The 25,144-nt window shown below is 42.0% G+C and overlaps 1 protein-coding gene across 2 annotated transcripts in view; it reads right to left on the bottom strand.

Annotated features, from left to right (window-relative positions):
* Positions 1 to 6,650: 6,650 nt before the first annotated feature.
* LOC123989475 (ras-related protein Rab-3C-like) overlaps positions 6,651 to 25,144 on the bottom strand; it is a 65,867-nt gene continuing 47,373 nt past the window's right edge. For both annotated transcript variants that reach the window (XM_046290517.1, XM_046290516.1), the window contains exons 4-5: positions 11,619 to 11,743; positions 6,651 to 10,582 (exon numbers count right to left, since the gene is read on the bottom strand). In XM_046290517.1, coding sequence (XP_046146473.1) covers positions 10,392 to 10,582; positions 11,619 to 11,743 — 316 coding nt within the window. In that variant the 3' untranslated portion in view covers positions 6,651 to 10,391. The remainder of the gene's footprint in view (positions 10,583 to 11,618; positions 11,744 to 25,144) is intronic.

Here is a 25,144-nt window from a genome sequence, read left to right as displayed (position 1 = left end):
CTCCAGACACTACCACACACACACACCCCCCAAGGCCAAAGGAGGGGGGGCGCACAGTAATTGTGGAAACCAGTAATTGGTTCCCCATTAATCACACCATCCCTTCACATGGTTGAGAATAGGTAAAGACACATTCACATATGAAGACAATGTTCCCCTCCTGTCCTCTTCTCTTTCTGATATTCTGCATAGCACCAGAGACATGTAAAAGACAAGCCTGACCTCTCCCCTCTCTGGGCCCCAGGTGACTGAGCCCCAGCTGAGGGAAGAAGTGCAACTGCCAACACCAGAGTACAATGGGATACATTCTAATAACAAGTATATCACATAAGTAGCTCTGGATATCACTTAAATGTAAATGTAAATAAGCATATTATGCAGATAAAACATCTTAATTATCTATGTTAGCCAACTAATTGTGATTCATCCGCCACACCAGCCAGCTATTTGTTTTGGGTGGAGAAAACAGAAAGGGAGGTGTGGCAGAGGTGTGTCTACAGATACACATATGGTGACCTTGATTTAGAGCTCCATTCAGTCTGTAGCGCTGAAATGTTACAGATTGAGCGATAGAAATGTAAAAGATCCTTGCTGTTTTAGCCAACACATACAGCATTTACCGTGAATGCTAATCAAATGTTATTGGTCACATACACATGGTTAACAGATGGTTAATGTGAGTGTAGCAAAATGCTTGTGCTTCTAGTTCCTACAGTGCAGTAATATCTATAAAGTAATTTGATATGAGTAATGTAAGATATGTAAACATTATTAAAGTGGCATTATTTAAAGCAGAATTGTTTAAAGTGACTAGTGATCTATTCATAAAGTGGCCAGTGATTGGAATGCAGTCTCCATTAACGTGGGAACACTGCCTTTAAATTTCAATCACGCTGTAATGCTGAACTTCAGCAATACGGATTGAATAGAGCCCTTAATTCCCTAATAATTACACCACCTTTTACTTGGAGGAAATTAGGTAGAGTGAACCGGTCTTTTCCAAGTGGAAAAAATGATATATTTTTCCAATAACAGCACTGTAAAATGACACATTTATTAGAGCTACTGATAAGAGCTTGATAAAAGAGTCATCGGTTTGGATAAGGGGATTGCAATTAAAGGCTAAATGTATTTTTATTTTTTTAACCTTTATTTAACTAGGCAAGTCAGTTAAGAACAAATTCTTATTTTCAATGACGGCCTAGGAACAATGCCTGTTTAGGGACAGAACGACGGATTTGTACCTTGTCAGCTCGGGGGTTTGAACATGCAACCTTCCGGTTACTAGTCCAACGCTCTAACTACTAGGCTACCCTGCCACCCCAGATGTTACAGTTGTTTTAGAACTATTTTACCTTATGATCACTGGAGATTAATTTGAAACCAATCATGTGGCACAGTATTTGTTTATTCAGTGGTACATGCATTCACAGTCTAAATTTATAGGATCCTTCCCACTATATGATTGATATCTCAAGCAATAAAATCCCAATTTATCAATTAAAAGTTTATGGAAAAAATGCACCTGTCCTCCATTGCTACTAAAAAGGGTCCTCAGATCAGTCGTTAGATGGGGTCATGTCTGTAAAGTGGGGCACAGATAACAAAGAGGAGGGCATCAAGACATACAAAATGGCTACAGGGATGGAGATGCAGGAGTCAAGACTTTGGGTCACGGGGTCTGGGATCCTCACCAGATTGTCTGCAGTGGTGCAAGGGACCTTACCATTGAAGAGGCAGTGAAGTCGAAGGATTTCCGTGAAGACCATCCTTACTGGCACCAGGTCCAAGGTCAGCTCCATAATCACTGGAAGGGACACTGCTTCTTCGTTGTGTGGAGCACCAAGCCTCCTTCACCATCCATCATGACAACCTCTGACAGATTCATATTGCCCCCAGATGTCAGTACCTGTTTTCAGGGAAGACAACGGTCCTAAAATATTCCACATAGTTCATACACACACTCTAGGGTCCCAGAATAGGTTATATTACATATTAGTGTTGCTCAAAGCAGCCAACTAAAGTAATGTGGTTAACTTTATCATGGGCACAGTGGGAATTTATATCTATGATGTTCAAATTATTTCTCACTCCTTACTTGCTAAAGGCTCCATTTCCATGTCTGTACCTGACATTCTTGAAAAACAAGTGAACAATGAATAAAGATCACACAAAAACAACAGGCTCCTATAATTATATTATAGGACAATATTACATTCAATATATTACATTCAAGTTTTGGTCAAAGCAGCCAACTGAAGTAATGTAGTTAACGTAAGTTCATTTACAAAGGCTGGTCTTTAAAAATGTGTATATGTATATATATATATATATATATATACATACATTTCACCTTTATTTAACCAGGTAGGCCAGTTGAGAACAAGTTCTCATTTACAACTGCGACCTGATCACACTGACACAGAATGGTCTGAGAGCACCTCCTCAGTTTCATTCAGTAGTACAACACAATTCACATCACATTGTATCATGGGCACAGTGGGAATTTATATCTGTGATGTTTAAATGATGTCTTACCCCCAGAGTGAGAGTAAATCACTTCCAGCAGATCTCCTTGTTGAGGGTGGCATTGCTCATTTACTGCTTCTCGTGGGGTGAGCCTGAGGTTTCAGCATGTCACGCCTCGCATCTAAAACATTGGGAAAAGGGGACATAAAGTCATGCATCTACAAATGAAATGTTATACATAATATTCTTTCATATTTGATGAGTTACTGACCTGTCCGTTCACAGGCTCGATCAGCTGTAGTCTCCACAAGCGGATCACACTGACACAGGATGTCCATGCATCATACAGTCTGAGGGATGCAATCCTGTTGGACTGGACAACAAAGAGACATTTGGTGAGTGGTAGGTCTTTTTTAACACTGTCTCATCATCTTTATCTGGACAGAAAACACATTATTTATCAAACTCAACACCTAATCCTCATGTCTCATTGTTTGTTTCCCAATCAACAGTCTGGATCTTCCTCTTCTGTCATGATGAATGACCTACCTTTTCTGGTAACATTTCTCTTTTCCAACGGAAAATGGCAGCTACAGACCCGAGTGTCGTCACTGAGGTTTCCGGTCCGCCCATTTGAAAAGACACAAAAAAAGGTACTTTTACTAGCTAGCTAAGTTGATTACTAAAACAGTAACATTTACATTACAATACCATAACCCACAGATTGATTAAAGTAACGGTAAAATAGACTGGAATTGGTTTATCTGCACATCTAAAATCTTACTATGTGGACTATGTACTATGTCTCAAATTAAATCTAATTTTATTTGTCACATGGGCCCGAATACAACCTTACTGTGAAATGCTTACTTACAAGTACTTAACCAAAAATGTAAAACAATAGTTAAGAAAATATTTACTAAATAAACTAATGTAAAAAATATATATAAAATGTAACACAATAAAATAACAATAGCGAGGATATATACAGGGGGTACCGGTACCGAGTCAATGTGTGGGGGAACAGGTTAGTAGAGGTCATTTGTACATGTAGGTAAAGTAACTATGCTTAGATAATAAACAGCAGTATAAAAACAAAGGGGGCTGGGGGGGTGTCAATGTCAATAGTTCGGGTGACCATTTGATGAATTGTTCAGCAGTCTTATGGCATGGAGGTAGAAGCTGTTAAGGAGCATTTTGGTCCTAGACTTGGTGCCCCCGTACTGCTTGCAGTGCGGTAGCAGAGAGAACAGTCTATGACTTGGAGGTAGAAGCTGTTAAGGAGCATTTTGGTCCTAGACTTGGTGCCCCCGTACCGCTTGCAGTGCGGTAGCAGAGAGAACAGTCTATGACTTGGAGGTAGAAGCTGTTAAGGAGCATTTTGGTCCTAGACTTGGTGCCCCCGTACCGCTTGCAGTGCGGTAGCAGAGAGAACAGTCTATGACTTGGGTGACTGGAGTCTTTGACAATTCTTTGAGTCTTCCTCTGACACCGTTTAGTATAAAGGTCATGTATGGCAGGAAGCTTGGCCCCAATGATGTACTGGGCCGTACGCACTTACCCTCTGTAGCGCCTTATGGTCAGATGCCGAGCAGTTGCCATACCAGCCGGTGATGCAACCGGTCAGGATGCTCTCGATGGTGCAGCTGTATAACTGAGGATCTAAGAACCCATGCCAAAACTTTTCAGTCTGCTGTTTTTGCCCTCTTTACAACTGTCTTGGTGTGTTTGGACCATGATAGTTTGTTGGTGATGTGGACACCAAAAACTTGAAACTTTCGACCCGCTCCACTACAGCTAGCAAAACAGTCCTGTAACGTAGCATCCGTGTCATCTGACCACTTCCGTATTGAGCGAGTCACTGGTACTTCCTGCTTAAGTTCTCTTGTAAGCAGGAATCAGGAGGATAGAATTATAGTCAGATTTACCAAATGGAGGGTGAGGGAGACCTTTATATGCATCTCTGTGTGTGGAGTAAAGGTTGTCTTGAGATATTTTTCCTCTGGTTGCACATGTGACATGCTGGTAGAAATGAGGTAAACGGATTTAAGTTTGCCTGTATTAAAGTCCCCGGCCACTAGGAGTGCCACTTCTGGATGAACATTTTCTTGTTTGCTTACGGCCTTATACAGCTTGCTGAGTGAGCTCTTAGTGCCAGCATCGGTTTGTGGTGGTAAATAGACGGCTACGAATAATATATATTAGAACTCTTGGCAGATAGTGTGGCCTGCACAGCTTATCATGAGGTACTCAGGCGAGCAATACTTCGATACTTCTTTAATATTAGACGTACACGCACCAGCTGTTATTGACAAATAGACAGAAAGCCCCTCATCTTACCAGACGTAGTTTCCCTGTCCTGCCGATGCATGGAAAACCCAGCCAGCTCTATATTATGTGTCATTGTTCAGCCACGACTCAGTGAAACATAACATATTACAGTTCAATGTCACGTTGGTAGGATAGCCTTAATTGTAAATCTTCAATTTTATTTTCAAATGATTGCAGGTTGGCCAATTGTACTCGCCCGACCTCCGCTGCCTTTTCTCCATCTTTTCTTCACGCAAATGACAGGGATTTGGACCTGGTCTCGAGAAAGCAGTATTTCCTTCGTGTCGAACTTCTTAAAGAAAAACATCTTTGTCCAGTTCGAGGTGAGTAACCGCTGTTTTTTTTCAGACATAAAAGACGGTAGCAGCAACATTATGTACCCTGTAAAACGGCAGTCATCCCCTCCGGAGACACATTTCTGCTGTGATGGAGGAATTATCTGGAATGCTCAACTAGATGATCAGGACAGTCTAGGATGCCCTTTGCCTGAAAAGGTGAAGTATTGAGATGAGCTATATGACTGTACTTCTAATTCTCATCCGTAAAGCCACTGAGGATGACGAACAGTGATAGGGGGATCATCTGAAAGGGAATGATATGCAGGGATGTAATTTAAATATTTTGGGCACTGGCCAGCAGACCACGATTTCTACATTCAGGTCTTAAATCTGTGGCATGCGATGTTTGTTAATTTCACTGCAGTGTCAGGCTAGTTTGCCACGTGCGTTGTACACCTAACTTCAAAAGGCGGCTATCGAGCACATTTCCATATGCACCTAGCTAACCACAGATCTTTAACCTAACCAACATTGCTTGTTAGCAGCTGGCAAACAGGGCTTAACTTATCACACGGCTCCAGTGATACCTCTCGCTTACAGAGGTCGGAAAACAATCAAATGCATGTGTACTTATCAGAGTAGTGGTTACAAACGGGTATATACTGTAGCACAGAACCATCGTTGCTTCTGATCGACGGAGAGTACTAAGGTTGGCTGGTTCGCTACAAAGGCCAAGATTCAAGTAATTAAAACATGCTAAAGTAGTTAGCTATGTAATTAGAATTTTTTTTTTAAGAACACGCACGAGAAATACACTCAATTATTTACAAAAGAAACTAAGACTATAATATCTACTTGCTACTTGAGATGTGTTTGCATAGAGAAATGTGCCTTGAGGAATGACGTCAAAGCTTGCTACTTGAGATGTGTAGTTCTGTATGATAGCCACATTAGCGTCTAATTGACATTTCGGTTTTTTTTTTGGGGGGGGGGGTTAATTACAGGCGAAAATTACATTGTCCGATAGAGATTTGCGTGGTTATCAGAACGTCACGTCAGGGTAAGCCTACACAAAACACCGGCCTTATATGAAGGTCTAAAATCCCTGACGTAAAAATCAATGGTGAAAAAAACGATTTGAACCATTTCCGGGTTTTACCGCTAGATTTTATGGGTATTAGGACTGTGAGGTGGTATTCAATAGGGCCTTCTTTGGCAATGCTGACTCGACAAAATATGACCATGAAAAATAACAAATACTTTTAACTCAGATGACAATAGTATGTAGTAATATGATTACAAGAAGGGCAAAGGCTGAAATGGTAAGGACTTCATTACCTTGATTACCAATTAAAATGGTCTAATAACTATGAAACGTAATTGGCAAGAATATAATAAGAATATTGTGTAGGTACATTGCTTTCTTACTTTCTCCAGCAGATGGCAGACTTACAGTGTCAGCAAGATAAAGAAACCATCTGGGTACCTGCCATACATTTTTATTTCCCCCAATCTTGAAACCATTGAAATTGTAACAAACTGCCAACCCCCCCCCAAAAAAATACACAAGAATACAATTGGTATATTTTTATTGTCATCTTGAAAACACCTGTGTAATACATCATGTCACATACACATAAAAGTAAATATCCAGCTCATGTAGTTAATACAAGGAAAATAGAATACTGTAGGTTACTATAATGGTACAATGATGTATTATCAGTTTAGGTCCATCTGAAGACTCAAAAGAGATACAGCAAACATTTCCTGTTATAGGATAGCTATTATACAAATCAAGAATTCAAAGAAACCACTTGACTTTTTTTTTTTTTACCAGACACGCCATTGACACGTTTTTATTACTACCAGTGTGTCTCTACAGCCCAAGAGTCCGATTCAAACACTCCCAGCTACAGTACAGACATGTTGAGAATGTGTGAAAGAACAGCAAGAGAAAACGACATTTAGCAGTTGTATGGTGAATTTGTGAGAGGCTTTTGAGGGTTTGTTCTCTGCTTGAATTCTAATTGTGTTAGGCTACATGGAGGAAAGGTCCCAGAGAATATTGGTGAGGTGAGCAGCTGGCGTTACGCTTGAACAGATGCGACGGCAGAATAGGGCAGGATAGGATCTCTGAACTGGCTTCTCCATGTTCACAAAGCAGAAAATGCCAGACCGAGGAGCAGCGCACTACAAACAATTGTTTCAAAAAGGTGAAGGGAAAGTGCCCTGCTGTCAAGGACACCGTACTGTACATAGTAGAGTGCCAATTAACCTAAGAGGGGTCAAAGGGGTCAACATTTGATCATTAGTGTGTTATCATTAGAGCCACTGGTATACAGAGAAGTACGCTGTTTCTCTTTTTGTGTGTGTTATGAATGGAATGACGATGCCATTTATGACTTATTCGATAACAAAGGCTAAAGTGATCTGTTATTAACCAGTTTGTCTTGTTTCTGTCCATACTGCATATACCGTAGTAAGGCTTCATCTCTGTTTCGATGTTTCATAGAAGCTGAACAGACAACACTTCAATATCTTGGGACCCGCATACTAAGAGGGCTGTTGTTACTGCACCAGAAAACACAATATAAAGCTGTACACATGCGCAAGTCTATAAAACAACAAATAGTATATATTTCATCAAGGAAGTGGATGAATGTACAAGGGGAGTCAGCCAGTCACACATAGAATTCTCTCTCATTCACACGTACAGCATTCTCTCTACCACTTTGTTAACAACTGTCTTGGCAGCGGAACCATCTAGAGAGGTTTCCCGTCTTTAGATAACAGTGTTGACATTGTGAGAAAATGACTTGGCTTTCTGACAGGCTGCATTTTCTCATTATCACACGTCACAATCATGCCCACTGGGGTTCAGTTGGGAAGACATCGGAACTTGCTTTCTCTTGTTCCACTATTAGGACTCGTCTTAAGTTTTCTGCTACAAAAGTAGGAGACTTTCCACTACGCCCCTGGCCCATTGAACCCCTACTCACACACCACTCGTAAAAAGGAATTCAATCCTAACAGTTATGCATGGCACAGACTGATGGCTATTCACAGAGAAACAGGCTTTTAAAATATTGCACTTATTGGCCCATTGCACCTCAAGACGAGACCTGAAGGTGCACAAATACAATACAATAAGTATACCGATATAGATATATAGAAATAGATCTTGCACAATTTCATGCAAGTGTGCTGCTAAAAATGGTTTGCTACTGAAAATGCAACGATTCAGAGGCAGTTCGTTTTCACAAGTGCAACAATCGATTGCAGCATTTTCTACAAGACACTATTTGGCATGACACTTGGTCTAGCTAATAGTAACATACCCCTTTTCACAAAATAATCTCACAACACCAAAAAACAGCTTCCTTTCTATTTGTTTTATAGCACATTGGCACGTAGGGGTCCATTTAGGATAATTGTCTCCGGTTTCTTCAAGGGAACTTTTCTATAACAATAGAAAAGTAACAGAGTCGAAAACAGAAGTAAAACATTACTGCAAGTACAGTAAATGAATGGTGAATCATGTCAGAAGGAGTGTCTCTAATAAAAAGTATTTGAGGTGAAATCCAGAGAATGAGATGGTATGAATTATGGAAGTGGCTCCTTATTCATAATCCTGTAGTCAAGTCAGGTCAGACTTTTGAAATATTGATGCCGTGACTCACATCCCTGAAATAGTTGTCTGGGACCTGTCCTTGGGTTCTCTGTATGTCTCACAATGTCTCTCAATCTGTATTGTTCCAGGAACTGGCATTATTATGAGCTTTCTGCTGTTAATTTAGGACCATTTCATTAACAGTCGCAGCACTGGACCTAACACTGCAGTACGGAACCCATTTGAGGACATCCGTAAACCCAGACTGAAACGTACGGCTGACAACTGAGGATGACCTACAATGGATTCCGCACTGAAGAAATGATTAGGTCTTAGTTACTCCAGATGACTGACCAGTTGGCAGAATTGCACAGACCATTGCTTGTACATAGATATAACATTGAGAAACACATCAGAAACTGTTCTCTGCACTCACAGATGCATACTGTTTTCAAACAACAGTCATCGGGTTAGTAATCATACCACTTTACAGCCACATTAAATGTACCACTTATTTAATAAAGTAAACTGTTAAATACCACACTGGCATTATTATCATGACTACCTACCTATCCTACAATATAGTACTGTACATGTTAGTATTAGACAACTGTTATACTATGGCAGCTAATCCACAGTCACTGAACAAACTACTTTATTAATATCCTGAGAATAAAGCCATGCATCTGTCTAACCACAGATAAATACATTGGTTCTAACCACAGATAATCACATTGGTTCTAACCACAGATAATCACATTGGTTCATTCTAACCTCGGATAGTCACATTGGTTCATTCTAACCACAGATAATCACATTGGTCCATTCTAACCTCAGATAATCACATTGGTTCATTCTAACCTCAGATAATCACATTGGTCCATTCTAACCACAGATAATCACATGTGTTCTAACCACAGAAAATCACATTGGTCCATTCTAACCATAGATAATCACATGTGTTCTAACCACAGATAATCACATTGGTCCATTCTAACCATAGATAATCACACGGGTTTCACATCTAGTGTGGCGATGGAAAAAATATGAAACAATATACAAACAACTAACTGAAAGGCATCACTTTCGTAAGGTAGGTAATACTTTTTTACGGTAATGTTCAATGCTTAAAAGTGACACACACACACACACACACACACACACACACACACACACACACACACACACACACACACACACACACACACACACACACACACACACACACACACACACACACACACACACACACACACACACACACACACAGCAGGAATAGTGGGAGGGAAGAAATACAGGATATGCAAGAGGGAACTGGCAACTTAACCATACACAGATCATCATGTCATTGACAGAGCATTCCTTAAACACACTATTTTATCTGGTTAATATAGTATATAGAAGATCCTGTATTTCTGTTTTATATAAATAAATAGATAAATGTACCGACTGACGTGACATTAGTGACTCATGGTCATCGCATACTGACATGGCATTACTGCACATGTCTATTTTTCAGTTTTGTGAACATACAACATATGTGTCAGACAATTTGAAACATAAAAAAAATCTGAAAAAAATGTACTAGGCACATCAGAATATGATATGAAGAATAATACAATTTAAGGTATTACAGATCTACCTAAGGGATAATACAATATTTTGGCAATCTCATACGTCTTAAATTGTTGTCATTTTCCTGGTTAACAACCGCAGTTGGGCTGCTGCAAGGGAGGAGGGTTGTCAGTTAGCCTAGCATTGGACGTTCCTGTGGTGACAGACGGGTCAGTCTCTAAACTGTCGGACATCTTGTCGCAGATGAGGTCGACGAGACGCTCAAATGTTTGTTTTACGTTGACATTGTCCTTGGCACTCGTCTCGAAGAACTCAAAACCTAAGAGATAGAAAGGGTCAGGCAGAGAAGGGAGATATCAGGGTTTTGTCTCTGCATGTGTCTCTGTCTCTGCGTGTGTCTCTGTCTCTGCATGCGTCGTTGTGTGCGTGCATCTTTGTGTGTGTGTGTATATTCAGTGACCTTTTTCGAAAATATTTAGATATTTATTATTATATTGCTTCACAGATTTCTTACCCTTCTGTGCTCTTTCCACCAATAAAAAGAGGCTGAGTGTGGCGCTGTTCTGGAGTGTGTTGGTGTCAACCAATTAGAAGTGTTTAATTATGGCCGAGCAATAGAGGAGCCTAGTGAAGGCTCTAATTAATAATAAATGGCAGAGGTGTGCTCAGGCTGTCTCATAAACCCATTATCATTCTGCATCATAAAAACTAAACACCACATACACTTTTGCGTGACCTACAGTATATTGAACCTATCGTCACTGTTTGATGAAAACCATTAACAACAATACAATTAGGAAAATTCAGAAGATATTTTGAAAAGAAAATCTTGGTCCTTAAGTAATGAAATGCTCAGAGTACATTAAGGGGAGTTACTGTTTTCAATAAATGTAAAACATTTTATGGAATTGCACCACCAGGAAATGTGGTGGAGTACCCCAGATTACTTCCTTGAACCCCGGGATAACTTCCTTAGACTTCCGGACTAGGTTTTGGGATGTGTACTAGATCCCTTTCTTGAAATTCCTGATTCGGTTTTTGGACCTTCCAGATCACTTTTTTTGCACACTCAGATTACTTTTTTTGGACCCTTCTCAAATAACCCAGTAAAAAGTTTGTAATGTTATCATTAAAAGTTTACCATCAAATACTACATTAAATTGATGCAGACTGAATCTTACAATTCTACAAAATTAGACATGCCAGCTTGGACATTCTAATAAATCATCCACTGATATCAACATGACACTTACCCAACATATTTGAGTCAAACCTATTTCTCCAGCCAGGGTGTGTCCCTTTCTGAGAGTACTGATTTGAGGAGGATATGATTGACAGCGAAGTTGTCCACTCACCAAGCTGTTCGGCCAGCATTCGACCACTATCCACTGACACCACTCTCTCCTCCTCCATGTCAGCCTTGTTCCCCGCCAGGATTACCTGGGCGTTGTCCCATGAGTACGTCTTAATCTGGGTGGACCTGTGATGCACAGGACAGAGACATTCAATCACTGAATCTCCAAAATTCCCATACATTTCCCAAATTCCCAAAATTGCATGGATTAAATAATTTTTTCCCCTCATCAATCTACACACAATACCCCACAATGACAAAGTAAACACCGATTTTTGTCATTTTTGCAAATGTATAAAAAAACAACTGATATTTCAAATTTACATAAGTATTCAGATCCTTTACTCAGTACTTTGTTGAAGCACCTTTGGCAGCGATTACAGCCTCAAGTCTTCTTGGGTATGACGCTACAAGCTTGGCACACCTGTATTTGGGTAGTTTCTCTCTTTCTTCTCTGCAGATCCTCTCAAGCTCTGTCAGGTTGGATGGGGAGCGTCGCTGCACAGCTATTTTCAGGTCTCTCCAGAAATGTTCGATCCGGGTCAAGTCCCGGCTCTGGCTGGGCCACTCAAGGACATTCAGAGACTTGTTGTGAAACCACTCCTGCGTTGTCTTGGCTGTGTGCTTAGGGTCATTGTTCTGTTGGAAGGTCAACCTTCGCCCCAGTCTGAAGTCCTGAGCACTCTGGAACAGGTTTTCAAAGTTCTCTCTGTACTTTGCTCCATTCATCTTTCCCTCAATCTTGACAAGTCTCTCAGTCCCTGCCGCTGAAAAACATCCCCACAGCATGATGCTGCCACCACTATGCTTCACCGTAGGGATGTGATTGGCAAGGTGATGAGCAGTGCCTGGTTTCCTCCAGAAGTGATGCTTGGCATTCAGGCCAAAGAGTTCAATGTTGGTTTAATCACATCAGAGAATCTTGTTTCTCATGGTCTGAGAGTCCTTTAGATGACCTTTGGCAAACTCCAAGCGGTCTGTCATGTGCCTTTTACTGAGGAGTGGCTTCCGTCTGGCCACTCTACCATAAAGGCCTGATTAGTGGAGTGCTGCAGAGATGGTTGTCCTTTTGGAAGGTTCTCCCATCTCCACAGAGGAACTATGTCAGAGTGACCATTGTGTTCTTGCTAAGTTTGGCCGGGTGGCCAGGTCTAGGTAGTCTTGGTGGTTCCAAACTTCTTCCATTATAGAATGATGGAGGCCATTGTGTTCTTCGGGACCTTCAATGCTGCAGAAATGTTTTGGTACCCTTCCCCAGATCTGTGCCTCGACATAACCCTGTCTCGGAGCTCTACGGACAATTCCTTCGATCTCATGGCTTGGGTTTTGCTCTGTAGAGTCAACTGTGGTTCCTTATATAGACAGATGTGTGCCTTTCCAAATCATGTCCAATCCATTTAATTTACCACAGGTAGACTCCAATCAAGTTGTAGAAACATCTCAAATAACCCGTTTCCACTTTGTCATTATGGGGTATTGTGTGTAGGATGATGAGGAAAAACATGTATTTAATCAATTTTAGAATAAGGCTGTAACGTAACAAAATGTGGAAATCTGAAGGGTTCGTAACACTTTCAGAATGCATGTATATATATAGTACCATTCAAACGTTTTGACACACCTACTCATTCAATGGTTTTTCTTTATTTGTACTATTTTCTACATTGTAGAATAATAGTGAAGATGTCAAAACTATGAAATAACACATATGGTATCATGTAGTAACCAAAAAAGTGTTAAACAAATCAAAATACATTTTATGTTCTTCAAATCAAAATACATTTTAGATTCTTTGACTTGATGATAGCATACTCTTGGCATTCTCTCAACCAGCTTAATGTGGTAGTCACCTGGAATGCATTTCAATTAACAGGTATACCTTGTTAAAAGTTCATTTATGGAATTTATTTCCTTCTTAATGCGTTTGAGCCAATCAGTTGTGTTGTGATAAGGTAGGGGTGGTATACAGAAGATAGCCCTATTTGGTAAAAGACCAACTACATATAATGGCAAGAACAGCTCAAATAAGCAGAGAAATGACAGTCCATCATTATTTCAATCCAGAACATTTCAAAAACTTTGAAAGTTTTTCAAGTGCAGTGGCAAAATCCATCAAGCGCTATGATGAAACTAGCTCTCCTGAGGACCGCCACAGGAAAGGAAGATCCAGAGTTACCTCTGCTGCAGAAGATAAACTCATTAGAGTTATTGCAGCCCAAATGCTTCACAGAGACACATCTCAACATCAACTGTTCAGAGGAGACTGCGTGAATCAGGCCTGGTCAAATTACTGCAAAGAGACCACTACTAATGGACACGAGCAATGAACATGAGACCGAAGGAAATCTGTCCTTCGGTCTGATGAGTACGATTTTGAGAATTTTGGTTCCAACCGCCATGTCTTTGTGAGACACAGAGTAGATGAACGGATGATCTATGCATGTATAATTCCCAACGTGAAGCATGGAGGTGAGATGGTGTGGAGGTGCTTTGCTGGTGACACTGTCAGTGATTTATTTAGAATTCAAGGCACACTTAACCAGCATCGCTACCACAGCATTCTGCAGCGATACACCATCCCATCTGGTTTGCACTTAGTGGGACTATCATGTATTTTTTAACAGGACAATGACCCAACGCACCTCCAGAAGGTGTAAGGGCTATTTGACCAAGAAGGAGAGTGATGGAGTGCTTCATTAGATGACCTGACCTCCACAATCATCCGACCTCAACCCAATTGAGATGGGTTGGGATGAGTTGTACCGCAGAGTGAAGGAAAAGCCGCCAACATGTTCTCAGCATATGTGGGAACTACTTCAAGACTCTTGGAAAAGCATTCCTCATGAAGCTGGTTGAGAGAATGCCAAGAGTGTGCAAAGCTGTCATCGGGCAAAGGGTGACTATTTTGAAGAATCTCAAATGCAAAATATATTTTGATTTGTTAAACACTTTATGGTTACTACATGATTCCATATATGTTATTTCATAGTTTTGATGTTTTCACTATTATTCTACAATGTATACAATTATTAAAAGAAAGAAAAACCCTTGAATGAGTAGGTGTGTCCAAACGTTTGACTGGTACTCTAGATATAAGAAAAGGGGCAGCATAGAATCAGGTTGAAGACGAGGTCCTCGTGTTTTCTAGTCTGTAACAGGTTACATCAGGATGAAGATGAGTTCCTCGTGTTTTCTAGTCTGTAACAGGTTACGTCAGGATGAAGACGAGTTCCTCATGTTCTCTAGTCTGTAACAGGTTACATCAGGGTGAAGATGTAGACCTCATGTTCTCTAGTCTGTAACAGGTTACATCAGGGTGAAGATGTGGACCTCATGTTCTCTAGTCTGTAACAGGTTACATCAGGGTGAAGATGTAGACCTCATGTTCTCTAGTCTGTAACAGGTTACATCAGGGTGAAGATGTAGACCTCATGTTCTCTAGTCTGTAACAGGTTACATCAGGGTGAAGATGTGGACCTCATGTTCTCTAGTCTGTAACAGGTTACATCAGGGTGAAGATGTAGACCTCATGTTCTCTAGTCTGTAACAGGTTACATCAGGGGAAGATGTAGAGATGTTCTCTAGTCTGTAACAGGTTACATCAGGGGAAGATGTGGACCTCATGTTCTCTAGTCTGTAACAGGTTACATCAGGGTGAAGATGTAGACCTCATGTTCTCTAGTCTGTAACAGGTTACATCAGGGGAAGATGTGGACCTCATGTTCTCTAGTCTGTAACAGGTTACATCAGGGTGAAGATGTGGACCTCATGTTCTCTAGTCTGTAACAGGTTACATCAGGGGAAGATGTGGACCTCATGTTCTCTAGTCTGTAACAGGTTACATCAGGGGAAGATGTGGACCTCATGTTCTCTAGTCTGTAACAGGTTACTCCAGTGACAATAACACTTGGGATGTTCCACGTTGACTATTTCTTGTTCCCAGCATATTTCTGTTAGGCTAAGGATTATATTACCCCAACCTAGATTTGTCATTTTCAAAGCTTTCATAAACTAATGCCCAGAGGACGTTCTCCTCTGGTGGTGTCACAAAACCATTTGGGAATCACATTGAAACATTCTTTGATTAAAATGTTTTGATATCTGTGCTACTGGTCCCTCAAGCCCAATAAGGGACATTAACCTCACGTAAAATATTTTATACAGAACCCTTGAGGGTTTAATTACCTGAAAGTCTTGATTTTAAAAATGCACCAGCGACATAACTGAATCATTTAAAAGGTGCTTCAAATATACCTTGGAAGTCACAGCGCTGTACTCTGATAAATAAACACTGTATTATATTCAAAATAAATACATATTATATATATTATTAAAATGTATTACAGAGCATTTTGTAACCTGGAGCCATGGCAACATCGTGGCTGCCGGAGAGAGGAATATGGTAGGGTGCTATTGTGGGCGTGAGGGTGAAGAGCAATACCAGCCCCAACTGTACACAACATAAACAACACAGAGCAAATGCTGTCTGCCCAGAGGGAGAGAGAGAGAGTGAGAGAGAGCAAGGATGGAGATAGAAAAGCAGGGTTAGAGATAGGAGGGGAATCAAGATACATGGGGGTAGGAATCAAGAGACATGGGAGTAGGAATCGGGATACATGGGGGTAGGAATCAGGATACATGGGGGTAGGATTCAGGATACATGGAGTAGGGAGCAGGATACATGGGGATAGGAAGCAGGATACATGGGGTAGGAAGCAGGATACATGGGGTAGGAAGCAGGATACATGGGGGTAGGATTCAGGATACATGGGGGTAGGAAGCAGGATATATGGGGGTAGGAATCAAGATACATGCGGATAGGAATGAAGATACATGGGGGTAGGAAGCAGGATACATGGGGGTAGGAATCAGGATACATGGGGGTAGGAATCAGGATATATGGGGATATGAAGCAGGATACATGGGGGTAGGAATCAATATACATGGGAGTAGGAATCAGGATACATGGGAGTAGGAATCAGGATACATGGGGGTAGGAATCAGGATACATGGGGGTAGGAATCAGGATACATGGGGGTAGGAATCAGGATACATGGAGTAGGGATTAGGATACATGGGGGTATACATGGAGAAGGAAGGAGAGCGAAAAGGCAATAGATTGAGAGGGAGAGAAGTGGGTGGAGGTAGAGAAACCATCCACAGGGTGGGTTCATATTAAGACTGACAGACAGAGAAATGAGAAAGGAAGGAGGGGAAGAGGTTGTGTGTTGAAGAGGGAAAAAGATGACTCAGCATTTACATTTCTTGTTATGAAACTCATAATTGGACTTAATCAATACTCAACGCTCTTCCCTTTCTCTTGGTTCATAGATTCTGTCCCTGATGGTACCATATTCCAAATATAGTGCACTTCCTTTGGCCTAAGGGCTCTGGTCAAAGGTAGGCAACTACATAGGGATTGGGGTGCCATTTGGGACTTAATCATAGGACTGAACAAGTCTGTTGTTTCACCCAATTATTCATTACTAGAAACTCATAGTTAATTTTTTTCGCTGAGTCCATTGGGTCAATGCGATTATGATGGATTGCATTGCTATAGTGTTGCACTGTGTGCAAATATAGATATTTTTGGAGGACCAGAAGAACACTATTCCTTATTTAGCACTCTAAAAAGTGTTTGTTGCCATGTATTTGGATTATTAAAAAACCAACTCTGTAAACTGTGTGGAGCTTTTCTCACAGTTAAGCCATGAGTTCATTGACACATTGGAGACTTTAGCATTTATATCAGAAAGTCTTTAAATAGCAGCATTCTCTTCGATGGTTTTAGAAATGACAAGGAGTCTTCCCCAATCCCAATACTTATGTCATTTACTTTCTTTGTCTCCTTTCCTGAGTGAGCCAATACATGTAACCAACGGTCAGTTAGAATTTCCACAATATTTCACCTATCCATTAGGGCTTGCATAGTTACAGTATAACCATGTAACCAACGGTCAGTTAGAATTTCCACAATATTTCACCTATCCATTAGGGCTTGCATAGTTACAGTATAACCATGTAACCAACGGTCAGTTAGAATTTCCACAATATTTCACCTATCCATTAGGGCTTGCATAGTTACAGTATAACCATGTAACCAACGGTCAGTTAGAATTTCCACAATATTTCACCTATCCATTAGGGCTTGCATAGTTACAGTATAACCATGTAACCAACGGTCAGTTAGAATTTCCACAATATTTCACCTATCCATTAGGGCTTGCATAGTTACAGTATAACCATGTAACTGACGGTAATGGATGAAGCCCGTCACGGTGCAACGAACCGCTGGGGTTGAGTTAGTTTTTGTGTTAACATGGACTCTTAACGTGATGAAAGTTTGTCACTCCTTGCTGAAACAAGCAAGATATTGGAGCAAACAAGTTCCGGTTGCCTAGACAACACCCCCCACAATGCAGCAAAATCGCATGTAACACATGTAGCCAGGAGAGGAGAAAATGTGTGTAAAAAAAAAATGTTTATTTTGTTTGAGTTTTTTGCTATTCCAACGGTTATTGCAGAGACTGCAGTCATTTGTCTGGCCAATTACCATTATCCAAAATTCCAGCAGCAATCCATTGTTTGGTTTTGTTTACTTGGACAGTGTTTCTAAACTTTTTAGCAAGTGTGGCACAAACCCAGCGCAAGTCAACGGCAATTTACGATAACGAAAACCTTGTGAAACACCAATATTTAAGATTTGAATACATAAACTTTCATAGTTTTTAGTATAGTTGTGTCATTAACTTATTTACACTGATTTTTTTGTACACTCACATGGCATTCAGACTAAAATACTGGATTCTGGTGTGTGGAATATAGAGGAGGTGGTTGCTGTGTGGGTGGGAGATTCTGCCTGTCACTTCTCAACAGGCAGCCAGTCCCAGAAGGGGAACTTGAAGAGGGAGAGTGCAAAGACCAGGCACTGCTGCTCTCTTTGTTCTGAGTGTTTGCAGTGCTAGTGTTTTTAGTTCATCCATGTATCTCACATATTATGAGCCCAGTAAACTTTCTTAGCAGATAATGACAACATGACAATAACAGTAGCTGATGTAATGGAAAGTTGGAGGGTGTTTGGTAATGGAGGACATCAGGTGGATCCACATCTGGGTGATGGGCAGAACCCCTAGGTCCTGGAGAACAGGAGCAGAGTTAAAGGGGACAGGGTAGGAGACAGGGACGTAAACAAGCAAACACACACCTTACACTTTACAGTGAGAAAATTTGATGGATTAGTGCAGTGTTATAAAAGGGAGATACAGTTGAAGACGGAAGTTTACATACACTTAGGTTGGAGTCATTAAAACTTGTTTTTTCAACCACTCCACAAATTTCTTGTTAACAAAGTATATTTTTGGCAAGTCAGTTAGGATGTGCATCACATCAAGTAATATTTCCAACAACAGATCATTTAACTTATAATTCACTGCATCACAATTCCAGTGGGTTTACATACACTAAGTTGACACTGCCTTTAAACAGCTTGGAAAATTCCAGAAAATTATGTCATGGCTTTAGAAGCTTCTGATAGGCTAATTGAGTTTGAGTTTATTTTTACAGGGACAGTGCACATTAATCAACGTTTCAGTAAAAGTGCCGGTTTTAGCCAGCCTGCTAATTTTCAACCGCAGTCCCTGGGCAGGTTATTAAAAACAATTACAATATAGACAATCATTGAGCAGTGACCACATGCAGAGCAACATAGGACAAGCGAGACAGAGCAACATAGAACAAAAAGCAGCAAGACAAAATTAATGAAAGCAACAAAGTGTTTCCACACCTCATATGGTACAGACAACAGATAACATGGAAAGCGGCAAAACAGAGCTGGGGATTATGTTCACAAATCTGATTGACCTTTAGCCATGTCTTCAAGCATTTTGTGAAAGTGTGATATGTGGTGCAGTTATGTGTGTCTGATGGCAGTGTATTCCAGACATGGGAAGCTCTCACAGAGAAAGCGGATTTACTAAAGGTGCTTTTCCTTAAGGGAACTATACAGTCACCTCTCATGGCAGACCTTATGGATCTGCTGCCATATGTTTGGGTTTTCTGTTTAACAAAAATACTTAATTTGTGTCAATTGGAGGTGTACCTGTGGATGTATTTCAAGGCCTAACTTAAAACTCAGTGCCTCTTTGCATGACATCATGGGAAAATCAAAAGAAATCAGCCAAGACCTCAGAAAATAAATTGGAGACCTCCAAAAGTCTGGTTCATCCTTGGGAGCAATTTCCAAACGCCTGAAGGTACCATAGGACCATGCAGCCGTCAAACCTCTCAGGAAAGAGATGTGTTCTTTCTCTTAGAGATGAACATTGGTGCGAAAAGTGGAAATCAATCCCAGAACAACAGCATAGGACCTTGTGAAGATGCAAGAGGAAATAGGTACAAAAGTATCTATATCCACAGTAAAACGAGTCCTATATTGACATAACCTGAAAGGCCGCTTAGCAAGGAAGAAGCCACTGCTCCAAAACAGACATAAAAAGCCAGACTACGGTTTGCAACTGCACAAGGGGACAAAGATTGTACTTTATGGAGAAATGTCCTCTGGTCTGATGAAACAAAAATATAACTGTTTGGCCATAATGACCATTGTTATGTTTGGAGGAAAAAGGGGGAGGCTTGCAAGCTGAAGAACACCATCCCAACCGTGAAGCACGGGGGAGGAAGCATCATGTTGTGGGGGTGCTTTGCTGCAGGAGGGACTGGTGCACTTCACAAAATAGATGGCATCATGAGGGAGGACAATTACGTGCATATATTGAAGCAACATCTCAAGACATCAGTCAGAAAGTTAAAGATTGGTTGCAAATGGGTCTTCCAAATGGACAATGACCCCAAACATACTTCCAAAGTTGTGGCAAAGTGGCTTAAGGACAACAGGGTCAAGGTATTGGAGTGGCCATCACAAAGCCCTGACCTCAATCCTATAGAAAATGTGTGGGCAGAACTGAAAAAGCGTGTGCGAGCAAGGAGGCCTACAAACCTAACTCAGTTACACCAGCTCTGTCAGGAGGAATAGGCCAAAATTCACCCAATTTATTGTGGGAAGCTTGTGGAAGGCTACCCGAAATATTTGACCTAAGTTAAACAATTTAAAGGTATGCTACCAAATACTAATTGAGTGAATGTAAACTTCTGACCCACTGGGAATGTGATGAAATAAAAGCGGAAATAAATCACTCTCTCTACTATTATTATGACATTTCACATTCTTAAAATAAAGTGGTGATCCTAATTTACCTAAAACAGGGATTTTTTTTACAAGGATTAAATGTCAGGGATTGTGAAAAACTGAGTTTAAATGTATTTAGCTAAGGTGTATGCAAACTTCCCACTTCAACTGTATGTACTTTTCAACACATTTGGAAGGTACAGCCTACCTCTTGCTGGTCCCCCTCTGACTCAGAGCACAGAGAACCAGACTGAACCGAATTCACTGGTTCTGGTGGATGGGATTACTCCTACTTTACAAATTACCTCGACTAACCTGTACCCCCGCACATTGACTCGGTACCGGTACCCCGTTTACAGCCTCATTATTGTTATGTAATTTCCTTGAGTTGCTTTTTAATTTAATTTAAAAAATTTACTTTAGTTTATTTAGTAAATATTTTATTAACTCTATTTCTTGAACTGCATTATCGGTTAAGGGCTTGTAAGTAAGCATTTCATGGTAAGGTCTACCTACAGCTGTTGAATTTGGAGCATGCGACAAATACAATTTGATTTGACAGTTGCTAGTCCTAAAGTCATGTGGATAGGTTAATTGAAGAGGTACATTTTTGTAAGCTCAGCATAGCTACAATTTCTTGCTTTCTCAAATGTCAACCAAAGCTTAACATACTTTGAGCTTCACTGAAGTGTAGGGTGTCAGTGTTTTCAGTTGCTTCCACTGAGGTAACCCTAGGAAGACAAAGAGAACCATATCAGTGTTAGGGAAACTAAAACTAACTTCAGGTTATTTTGTGTGCAAATGCAAATAGTTATTATCTGAGATTTTTTTAATATTAACTTTAACAGATGGTGACCTCAGCTAGGAGGTGAAAGAGCAGCGAGGTTTCCCAGGTCTCACCTTCCTTTCATCCACTTCCAAACCAAGTAATTTCCCCGAATGTCGTAGCACTTGGTCCCCTTCTTGATTCTGCTCCGGTAGTTCTCCTTCTGTTTCTCCTGCACCTTGTCGATGTTCAGTCTCACCTTGACTGATAACATGAATAAATACAATTATATTTCATATTACAAATAAATTTTTACATATCTCTTGGAGGGCCAGAACATACATTTACAGCAGATAATCATTTTTACCTGGTCAGTCCATGCCTGAAGGGGGTCCTCGAAGGCGTTCTGATCTGGTTCGACAACTTCCACCACATCAGGTGAACTTTCAGTAATCTGAAAGTACTGTCGCGGAAAATGCTATCCCGTGTTTTATAGCTTAAAGAATAGTCTCTTGTTATATGCTAGTGTTTTTTCTAACCTGATACAAACGTGTCTTGGTGTGACATAGTCATAAGACTGTCCTTACAGCTAAGAGACGTTTGGGTGCAACCGCAGCATGTGAAATCCTGTGGGTTTACTATCAACAGAAACTCACATGTATGGAACCTTGCAGAAAGGAGTATAATATAGTGTTGTTGTGAATGCATTTAGACGGTTGAGCCCTCAGGCTATCAACCTTGTGCTATCTTGAGTTTACACAGACAACAAATGACCTTTTCCACACTATCTACTGACTGCCACATATACAGAAAGGGGTTGTATGTATTTTCTCTATAAAAGGATGGAACCGGCACTGTTCGTGGAGCTTTTCAACTATGCACTGTTGAGTGGGAGGTTGATTCTCCATTTTTGCAAATCTTATAATAAAGTGTTGTTTGAAAGAATCTGCAGTCTCTCTTCCCTTTGATTAGATATTCCATGACAAATTGGTGATAGCTGTGGGATGCTAACTCCGCTTGCTGATTGCTCCCAGGAGACGGAGGTTAAACTGTGCACAGGGGCTCCGTTAGACATTGCAACTCCCCTCCAAGTCTCCGACCACTACCTTGTATCCTTTTCCCTCTCGCTCTCATCCAACACTTCCCACACTGCCCCTACTCGGATGGTATCGCGCCGTCCCAACCTTCGCTCTCTCTCCCCCGCTACTCTCTCCTCTTCCATCCTATCATCTCTTCCCTCTGCTCAAACCTTCTCCAACCTATCTCCTGATTCTGCCTCCTCAACCCTCCTCTCCTCCCTTTCTGCATCCTTTGACTCTCTATGCCCCCTATCCTCCAGGCCGGCTCGGTCCTCCCCTCCCGCTCCGTGGCTCGACGACTCATTGCGAGCTCACAGAACAGGGCTCCGGGCAGCCGAGCGGAAATGGAGGAAAACTCGCCTCCCTGCGGACCTGGCATCCTTTCGCTCCCTCCTCTCTACATTTTCCTCTTCTGTCTCTGCTGCTAAAGCCACTTTCTACCAGTCTAAATTCCAAGCTTCTGCCTCTAACCCTAGGAAGCTTTTTGCCACCTTCTCCTCCCTCCTGAATCCTCCTTCCCCCCCCCCCTCCTCCCTCTCTGCAGATGACTTAGTCAACCATTTTGAAAAGAAGGTCGACGACATCCGATCCTCGTTTGCTAAGTCAAACGACACCGCTGGTTCTGCTCACACTGCCCTACCCTGTGCTCTGACCTCTTTCTCCCCTCTCTCTCCAGATGAAATCTCGCATCTTGTGACGGCCGGCCGCCCAACAACCTGCCCACTTGACCCTATCCCCTCCTCTCTTCTCCAGACCATTTCCGGAGACCTTCTCCCTTACCTCACCTCGCTCATCAACTCATCCGTGACCGCTGGCTACGTCCCTTCCGTCTTCAAGAGAGCGAGAGTTGCACCCCTTCTGGAAAAAACCTACACTCGATCCCTCCGATGTCAACAACTACAGACCAGTATCCCTTCTTTCTTTTCTCTCCAAAACTCTTGAACGTGCCGTCCTTGGCCAGCTCTCCCGCTATCTCTCTCAGAATGACCTTCTTGATCCAAATCAGTCAGGTTTCAAGACTAGTCATTCAACTGAGACTGCTCTTCTCTGTATCACGGAGGCGCTCCACACCGCTAAAGCTAACTCTCTCTCCTCTGCTCTCATCCTTCTAGACCTATCGGCTGCCTTCGATACTGTGAACCATCAGATCCACCTCTCCACCCTCTCCGAGTTGGGCATCTCCGGCGTGGCCCACGCTTGGATTGCGTCCTACCTGACAGGTCGCTCCTACCAGGTGGCGTGGCGAGAATCTGTCTCCTCACCACGCGCTCTCACCACTGGTGTCCCCCAGGGCTCTGTTCTAGGCCCTCTCCTATTCTCGCTATACACCAAGTCACTTGGCTCTGTCATAACCTCACATGGTCTCTCCTATCATTGCTATGCAGACGACACACAATTAATCTTCTCCTTTCCCCCTTCTGATGACCAGGTGGCGAATCGCATCTCTGCATGTCTGGCAGACATATCATTGTGGATGACGGATCACCACCTCAAGCTGAACCTCGGCAAGACGGAGCTGCTCTTCCTCCCGGGGAAGGACTGCCCGTTCCATGATCTCGCCATCACGGTTGACAACTCCATTGTGTCCTCCTCCCAGAGCGCTAAGAACCTTGGCGTGATCCTGGACAACACCCTGTCGTTCTCAACTAACATCAAGGCGGTGGCCCGTTCCTGTAGGTTCATGCTCTACAACATCCGCAGAGTACGACCCTGCCTCACACAGGAAGCGGCGCAGGTCCTAATCCAGGACTACACTTGTCATCTCCCGTCTAGATTACTGCAACTCGCTGTTGGCTGGGCTCCCTGCCTGTGCCATTAAACCCCTACAACTCATCCAGAACGCCGCAGCCCGTCTGGTGTTCAACCTTCCCAAGTTCTCTCACGTCACCCCGCTCCTCCGCTCTCTCCACTGGCTTCCAGTTGAAGCTCGCATCCGCTACAAGACCATGGTGCTTGCCTACGGAGCTGTGAGGGGAACGGCACCTCAGTACCTCCAGGCTCTGATCAGGCCCTACACCCAAACAAGGGCACTGCGTTCATCCACCTCTGGCCTGCTCGCCTCCCTACCACTGAGGAAGTACAGTTCCCGCTCAGCCCAGTCAAAACTGTTCGCTGCTCTGGCCCCCCCAATGGTGGAACAAACTCCCTCACGACGCCAGGACAGCGGAGTCAATCACCACCTTCCGGAGACACCTGAAACCCCACCTCTTTAAGAAATACCTAGGATAGGATAAAGTAATCCTTCTCACCCCCCCCCCCCCCTTTAAGATTTAGATGCACTATTGTAAAGTGACTGTTCCACTGGATGTCATAAGGTGAATGCACCAATTTGTAAGTCGCTCTGGATAAGAGTGTCTGCTAAATGACTTAAATGTAAATGTAAATGTAATGTAAATGGCTCAGGGTACCAAACACTCCGACTAAAATGGAGCAGAGGGGGACCCACCTCAGACCTGCCGGGAGTGTCAGTGAGTGGATTCGTCATTCCGGACACATAA

The sequence above is a fragment of the Oncorhynchus gorbuscha genome, linkage group LG11 (genome assembly GCF_021184085.1).
Source record: "Oncorhynchus gorbuscha isolate QuinsamMale2020 ecotype Even-year linkage group LG11, OgorEven_v1.0, whole genome shotgun sequence".
Taxonomy (NCBI): Eukaryota; Metazoa; Chordata; class Actinopteri; order Salmoniformes; family Salmonidae; genus Oncorhynchus; species Oncorhynchus gorbuscha.
This window is presented reverse-complemented; position numbering and strand designations above follow the sequence as displayed.